This window comes from Haliotis rufescens, unplaced genomic scaffold (genome assembly GCF_023055435.1).
Source record: "Haliotis rufescens isolate VD_foot unplaced genomic scaffold, xgHalRufe1.0.p SCAF_76, whole genome shotgun sequence".
NCBI lineage: Eukaryota > Metazoa > Mollusca > Gastropoda > Lepetellida > Haliotidae > Haliotis > Haliotis rufescens.
In genome coordinates this window covers 1,668,786-1,676,780 of record NW_025964368.1, presented here as the reverse complement: position 1 = coordinate 1,676,780, position 7,995 = coordinate 1,668,786, and the positions used below count along the sequence as shown (strand labels likewise).

Genomic DNA, 7,995 nt, shown 5'->3' with positions numbered 1-7,995 from the left:
CGTCCAATCATAAGGCGCCGCCATTCGCTGACATAATGATTCTTAGTTGATGGCTCCTTTACCCTGGGCTTCACCAAAGTGGTCAACGTCAGGCTTTCCTTCCACATCATGAATCATCCACCTCAACTAGGGTAGCTTGTCGTCCAATCATCAGGCGCCGCCATTCGCTGACATAATGATTCTTAGTTGATGGCTCCTTTGCCCTGGGTTTCACCAAAGTGGTCAACGTCAGGCTTTCCTTCCACATCATGAATCATCCACCTCAACTAGGGTGGCTTGTCGTCTAATCATCAGGCGCCGCCATTCGCTGACATAATGATTCTTAGTTGATGGCTCCTTTACCTTGGGCTTCACCAAAGTGGTCAACGTCAGGCTTTCCTTCCACATCATGAATCATCCACCTCAACTAGGGTGGCTTGTCGTCCAATCATAAGGCGCCGCCATTCGCTGACATAATGATTCTTAGTTGTTAGCTCCTTTGCCCTGGGCTTCACCAAAGTGGTCAACGTCAGGCTTTCCTTCCACATCATGCTGACATATCGTGATATTTAACTGGAATGCAGTTCAAAGCGGCATTAAACAAACTCAATCACTATACACCTTCAGTAGATAAATCCGAAGGAGTTTAAGGGACGCATACACCTACAAAAACAACCAAGCGAGTGCAAATAAGAAAGTTGGATGTAAACGATGTAGAAGAAGTAAATATTATAAACACTGGAGAAGAAGCAGTGAAAACTATAAACAATGTATTGGTAACAGTAGATATAATAAACAGCGATGCATAAGCAATAAATATAATATACAGCAATATAGAAGCATGTATTGGTAGCACTTATTATAAAAAACAAGGATGAAAAGCAATAAATATAATAAACAACGATGTTGAAGCAGTATATATAATAAACAATTATGTAGAAATAGTCAAAATAATAAACAACGACGTAGAAACGGTAAAAATAATAAACAAATTTTGAATGATGTTGAAGTAGTAAATATAATAATAACACCGAAGAGAAGCAGTGAAAACAATACATAATGTATTGGTAGTAGTAGATATAATAAACAGCGATGTAGCAGCAATATATATAATAAACAACAATATAAGAACATGTATTGGTAGCACTTATTATAATAACAACAACGATGTAGAAGCACAAAATATTTAAAAAAACAAGCACGTACAAACAGTAAACATAAAAAACTGATGTTGAAGAAGTAAATATAAAGAAGAAGCAATGACAATTATAAACAATGATATAAGTGAGGTGAAATGGGGTTTAACGTCGCGTCCAAGATTATTGCACTTATATAGCGACGTGCATGTACGTGTGTGTGTTTGTGTGGCTGCTTGTACTAGTCCGGACTGATGCCGATTTACAGTGCTAGCTCACTGAGATACCATGCCGCAGTTTAACATGAATACCCCACTCAGACACAGTATACTGACTCCGAGCCGACCAGTCCTTGTTCTGTTATTGCCGAGCGCCAGACAGGGTAACAATCTTTTGGTATGACGCGGCCGGGGATCGAACCCCGGACTTTCCGCTCTCCGGGCGGACGCTCTACCACTAGACCACGGAGGCGGTCAACAATGATATTAAGTACAAATATGAATGAAATAGTAAAGATTATAAACAGTGGTGTAGAAGCAGAACCAAATATAGCAAACAACTATACAATAGCAGCAGTAGGAGATAATTCATGTTTAAATACAACCAGCAGTAAATGTATAGCTGTCGTAGGGATAGTATTGGCAAAAGCAGATATGTTTTACAATTTCGGGTTGTGACTTAATGTGACTAAACTCAGCATCAGTGAGATCTCTGCTGCCAGTTGCGCCCTAGGTAGAGACAAGCGTTGATTTCTTGACTCTCTTGAAACTGAGTGATGCTTCGCCGTCTAAGTCATTCTCACTCCTGGAAACAGAATATCTTCAGACATTTTCAGAACGTCGGCATTGAAAGTTTACCTAATTAAGGCTTGGTACAACCATTTTAAAAAACTGAGATGGAAATACTGCATTTGTACACAGTATCCAACATCCCAACCCAAATCGCCATGTGTTTGGTTGAGCTTTGAAATGCCTTTCGTGCATGAGGTGAAGTCGTGCGGACGACTTTAACTAGAATTGTTATCAAAGCCCACCATTACGAACTTATCAAGGTCGTCCTTTACCTAACGAGCACTTTCAGCTGTTTCTTTAATAACTTAGTGGGCACATCAAATTAAAACCTTCAAAGCCAGACAATATTCATGCAGTCTCGATAATCTACCGAAACAGATTCCACTGGAGTACAAAGGCATATAGAAATGACAATGATAAATGGATTACTGAAAATCAGTGATGACACCAGGTGTTCACGAAACGGATAAGACATGTTGGAGATTAGAAAGTAAAAGACCCATGTTTGATTCCTCGCTTGAGTAAAATAAGTTACACCCATTCCTGCTGTTGTCCACTGTCACATGGCTTGGATAATGCGAAACAGTGGTGTGAAACGGTACTAACTATACGCTAGACACAATATCACACAGGTATATGAAATATACTTACTCTTTAATATATTCTCTGAATTTTGTTTCCAAAGCGCAACTGTCAGCAACATCTGTCCACTCTTCGCCAGTCTTCATCCAAGACCAAACCCAATTCGCTGGTGCTGAGGAGGTACGACACTCTTCCTGTTCCACTATATCTTCTTTATTTGTCTGTCCCTGATTCCCATGATGCCCTAACTCGTCTCTATTTGTCTCTGTGCTGGACTTGGTGTCTCCGTTGTTCTCAGTATCACCAGAGGCCTTTTGTGTTCGTGACTGGTTCGCGTTGGTTGCTATGTTTCGGAGAGCCTTAACAATGTCTTCTGTAGTTTCTTCTGCCATCCCATAAGATGACAGGATGCGTTTTGGGTTTTCGTCTTCCAAATCATGAGTCAAATTACAACTGAATCCTGCTTTACATGTGCCTTTGATGTACTTTTCACATCCGTGAAGGAACTGGCCATGGCCCTCTTGATACCTGCATCTACGTAAACCAATCCTGTTGTAGTATTTGCATATTACTGGTAGAGTTGTGTCATTCCTATACCTCAGGTCACGTATTTGATGAAGTGCAGACTCTTGGTCAAAACAATGAAGCAAGGACCTCCTCATAACTACTTTGTTATGTTCTGTTTTCAGGTCGTGTCTAAAGAGACATTTGCTGCCTCTGTCGCATTCCCTTAAAACGAAATTCCTGCAGATGTGAAGACCCATGCAATCACGTTTGCAGGATCCTGATGTTTTGGAATGTGCAAGACACAGTTGAATGCTTAGCTGTACAATAACATCCCGTCTATCTTCTGGGATGTCCTTTGCAACTTCATCTTTGTTTGTGATGGCATCTCTGTTGGGTTCCTCTTTCACCTCAAAGACGTCATAATTTTTCAAGAACGAATACAAACTCTCAGATGTGTCAAACTTTCTGATCCCATCAAGTTGAAGCCGTTCCCTAAGATACCCCAATTGAGTACGTCCTTTGTATTTTTGGCATAATGTTTGAAGAATTTTACTTGCAATGTCGTCATTATTCTCAGGGCTTGCTCTGTCATTTCCATATTCCACATCCTTCATGTCATTTATTTTCCTTTTCTTAATTTTCTCGTTTCCTAAGACACCAGCTGACCTTGAAACTGCCTTTGGTACGTCCTTCAGGTCGATGTTTGAAGCCTTGTTGTCGTCATAGGAGCTACTCAAAGAGCCTTCGACAACTAGGTGCCTCTTCCTAGATGTACACTCTCCTTCACCTTCCGGCCAGTTATTATCGTTTGGTCGATATTGGACTTGTGACTTGTTCTTATTATTCAATTTGCCATAAGCCTTAGTGTTCTTGTGTCCTGTTAGCCGTAAACAAAGTTCACATTAATAATGCAGTGAGCACAGGTGGCTCAGTTGTTTAAGACGATGCGTTTCGCAGAGTTACGTCCCGTAGGCGTGCAAAAAAACAATGATCGTATGTTCGAATCCCCAAATTGTTTCTAGATCTGTCAGCACCATACATGTGGTACATATTATTCATATATGTAGGACAGTAATGCAATCTTATGGGATGTTGGGAGTTTTGTTTAAGAGAGAATATGTGTTCTGATGTCAAATGATCGTACCATATGTTTCCGTGTGTTTTAGGTGCAAAAGTGACTTGCCTTTGCGTGTGTTCGTGTCTTGTGCCACCGATGGGACAGGATACGATCACATTTTCGCGAACACCTGATATCATCGCTATGTGATAGCGACTCATAAACACATGCTCATTACATAGTCTGAACCGTACAATGGACTCCACTTTTAGCAGAGAGGAAAGGAAAGGGTTGTGTCTCCTTTATTTGGGTCAGCCCTTCGACACATACATTTTTCTACTCTGAACGGAGGAGTAACAAACTTTTTGAGGGACTTCTAAACCAATATCTTTCCGGACATCCAGTATGTCCAGAGAAGGCGCCATGTAACACATGAATAGCATAAGGTGAGATATAACCCTCGAAATAATTAACAAAAGAATTACGTTTTTTCCATCTTATCATAAATCCCATCGCCAAAATCTGAAATATCCTTCTGAAATATTTAGCAGATTAACAACTTGTACAGCTAATCTTGTTCCAGTGTGTCAAAAGTATGTTGGAATGAACCACATGTGATCTTAAAGTATTGTAATGCACAGGGCATTTTGTTTCATGGTCAAGTGATAGTTCCTGATAGTTCAGAATCTGTACAAAATGTATATATTTCAGTATGGTTATGACTGATTTAGTTTGCATACAACTAGAAAAAGGGTAATAACGCTCTGTCTGGATGAGGCAACAGAACCTTATTATGCAGGTGATGTGCCTGAAATTACCTCGCGCACGTCCATGTCCCCGCCATACGCTTTCATCACTTTGTCCACGTCCACGTCCACGTCCACGTCCACGTCCAATTCCACCTCCACCTCCACGCCTACCTCCACCTCCAACTCGACCACCACGTCCTTTACTACCTCGACCTCTTTTGGTTTTGCCCATGCCAATGTTAGTATGATTCTGATTGATACTGTAATCCTATACAGTTCTCCTCTCCGCTGCAGGACAACGCAGGCTCACTTACAAAGTGTGTTATATACACATCAAACATATGTGTCGTGTGCATAATGTCAGGCTGACCAGTTCTATATTGAAACGTAAATATTGATTCGTGTGAAGCTCTGAACGACGACGGAATGTACCTCCCAAGCACTACTCATATGACAAACCACTCTATACCAAGTGCAGACTTCACTAAGGCTTAATAACACTTACATGTCTAATAGCCGAGTGTGTGATATATGATGACACAAAAAACATAATGCACCGATACTTTGATAAAAAATGATAAATGAAATATATACACCTGGATCAAAGATTAATAACCACTTTCTATATATACTACTCAAAAGAAGTTAAAGAATACCCAAATAAGTTATCGAAATCACTCAAAAAATAGATCGTGGACACAGGAACAACACTGATTGGGAAAGATAAGTATTTAATCATGACATTTCATTGACGAAAGAAACGCTGGCATACAGCTGATCAGAGATAAACAATATGAACTGCATGTACCCTATAAATCAAAAGTCACACACTACAGTTCAGTATAATCCTGTTCCTTCAATATCGGGTATGCCCACCCCTGGAAGCAATACAGTCCTGACATCTTCTGCGGACAAGCTGCTGCAGTGTTGCCTGTGGAATTGCTTGCCATTCCTGATGAAGAAATCCTAACAGTTGCTGGAGATTAACAGGAGGTGGATGGTTAGCTTGAACAGCTCTTCCCAAGGCATCCCAAAGATGTTCAATGGGCGCCAGATCTGGCGAATAAGCAGGCCATTGCATAACGGTAATCTGCCTTTGTGTGTGATAGTCAGTGATAATCCGAGCGCGGTGGGGTCTTGCATTGTCGTCCTGAAAGATGGCACCTTGACCAATCTGACGAAGTGTGGGCAATACCAGGGGTTCAAGAATCTCATCACGGTACCTGGCAGCATTCAAATTCCCGACAATATGGTACAGAGGAGTCCTGTGATTCCAACTGAATCCTCCCCATAACATCACTGATCCCCCACCAAAAGCGACACGTTCACGTACTGTGGCATCAGTGTGAATCTCTCTCCAGTACAACGCCACACCCGTATTCTTCCATCATTGAGCTCCAAACAGAATCGCGACTCGTCTGTAAACAGTACACGAGACCATTGCTGTCTGTTCTAACGCACATGTTGTCGACACCAAGCCAGACGTGCTGTTCTGTGAACTGGACGTAAAGGTGGTCTCACTGCTTGTCGTCGACTTTTCAAGTTCGCAGCTCGTAAACGGTTTCGCACCGTCTGATCACTAACAACAGTGGTATTGACAGCCCTTAACTGTAACCTGAGGTTGTTTGCTGTTGATGTACGCTGCCTGAGTGCTTGGAGAACCAGGTATCGGTCATCACGTTGTGAGGTACACCTTGGCCGTCCAGAAAGGTGTCGCTCTTGCACTCTGCCAGTGGCAGCAAAACGATGCCAAAGGGTGTGAATGACAGAGGGCGACACCTTCAATCTTCTGCCCACCTCACGTAAATAAAGGCCATCGTGGAGCCAACCAATAGCTCGTCCTCTATCAACATCAGTCAGATGTCGTCTCTGTGGCATGGTTTTGGAAAGTGTGATTACAAGATCATCGTCATCGCCTTCTTAAAGGGAAAGCATGCACGTGCACCGTGAACATCACCACTTTCATATGCTGAGCATGGAAATTGTGTTGGTTGTTGCTAAGGACAGGTGCAGCGTTGTGTTTGGGCGACATTATTCCTGTGTTTTGCTCATGTTTTCAATTCATTTGCATGACTAGCAGAAGTGTTACCAGAAAGTGTCAGGAGGACCAGCAATACCCCAGACGTGGTACAACATGTTGCCAAACATTAGATGATAGTAATGTTATAACACATAATGCCATGACCAATTTGCTAAATCGTGTATTATATATCTGGTGTTCTTTAACTTCTTTTGAGTAGTATATAATGAACCAAATTAAAAACCTCACAATCCTAAAATTTTAACATTATGACCAGTTATCATTGTGGGCCCTTATTGTGTATTTAAACAGTAATGGCCACGTATTGTCTTCAGATAATTATAACACCCGTTTTTTGTGCAGGTGAATCGATCAAAATCATGTGCACAGCACTATAGTGGCAAAAGTGTTTTTTCACGTGCAACTGGTCACGTGGCCATAATACCGCACGTGTTTTCAGCCATACTTGTTAGCAGTCATTAACAAAAAAAGATAAACAAGAAAACAAAAGTCCTTACGGCCATTTGTCATGCCACGCCTTTCAAATGTGCAACGTGAACGTGCCATCGGTATGTTGCAGACGGGAACGTCCGTAGCTGAAGCCGCAAGGACGATGGGTTGCAGTCGACCGACTGTTTATGATTTACAGACGCGTCTACAGCAAACGGGTACCACCGCTGATCGTCCTCGGCCAGGTCGACCACGTGTGACGTCACATGCAGAGGATCGTCAGATTGTCTGATGTCACCTCCGTAACCGATTTTTGACGGCTACATCAACCAGAAATGAACTGTTTAGGGGTAGACTGAGTGCGCAAACTGTTCGAAGCCCTCTGAGAACTGCTCACCTTCAAGCACGACGGCCATACTGCGGGCCGATTCTGACTCAATTACACAGACGTCAACGTCAATTGTGGGCACAGCGACACTTACGATGGACTCAGAGGAATTGGAATCAAGTCGTCTTCAGTGATAAATCCCGATTTAATCTTCGATTTGCTGATGGTAGGGCGAGGGTGTGGAGGCGCCGTCATGAACGTTACGCCCAGTGTTGTGTACAGGAAGTTGACAGATTTCGAGGCGGAAGTGTCATGGTGTGGGGTGCTTTCTGTGGCAATGCACGTTCCAGGTTTATTGTCATCCCTGGCAACCTCAACGCTGCTGCTTACCGCGAC

At 42.3% G+C, this 7,995-nt stretch overlaps 1 protein-coding gene across 1 annotated transcript; it reads right to left on the bottom strand.

Moving 5' to 3' along the window:
* Positions 1-458: 458 nt before the first annotated feature.
* Positions 459-5,456, bottom strand: LOC124133112 (protein mono-ADP-ribosyltransferase PARP12-like). The gene is made up of 4 exons (XM_046497364.2): positions 4,871-5,456; positions 2,558-3,872; positions 1,809-1,919; positions 459-552 (listed from the first exon to the last, which is right to left on the bottom strand). Exons 1-3 carry the CDS (start codon positions 5,031-5,033, stop codon positions 1,844-1,846), a joined length of 1,554 nt encoding a protein of 517 aa, XP_046353320.2. The 5' UTR covers positions 5,034-5,456; the 3' UTR covers positions 459-552; positions 1,809-1,843.
* Between the last annotated feature and the right edge of the window lie 2,539 nt (positions 5,457-7,995).

Bases quoted from the DNA above. Each gene is read 5' to 3' on its own strand.
- LOC124133112 (XM_046497364.2), bottom strand. From the start codon at position 5,033: ATGGGCAAAACCAAAAGAGGTCGAGGTAGTAAAGGACGTGGTGGTCGA. The intron at 3,873-4,870 runs GTAATTTCAGGC...TACGGCTAACAG, and splicing joins GGGACATGGACGTGCGCGAG to GACACAAGAACACTAAGGCT. The intron at 1,920-2,557 runs GTAAGTATATTT...TTCTGTTTCCAG, and splicing joins TTCAGAGAATATATTAAAGA to GAGTGAGAATGACTTAGACG.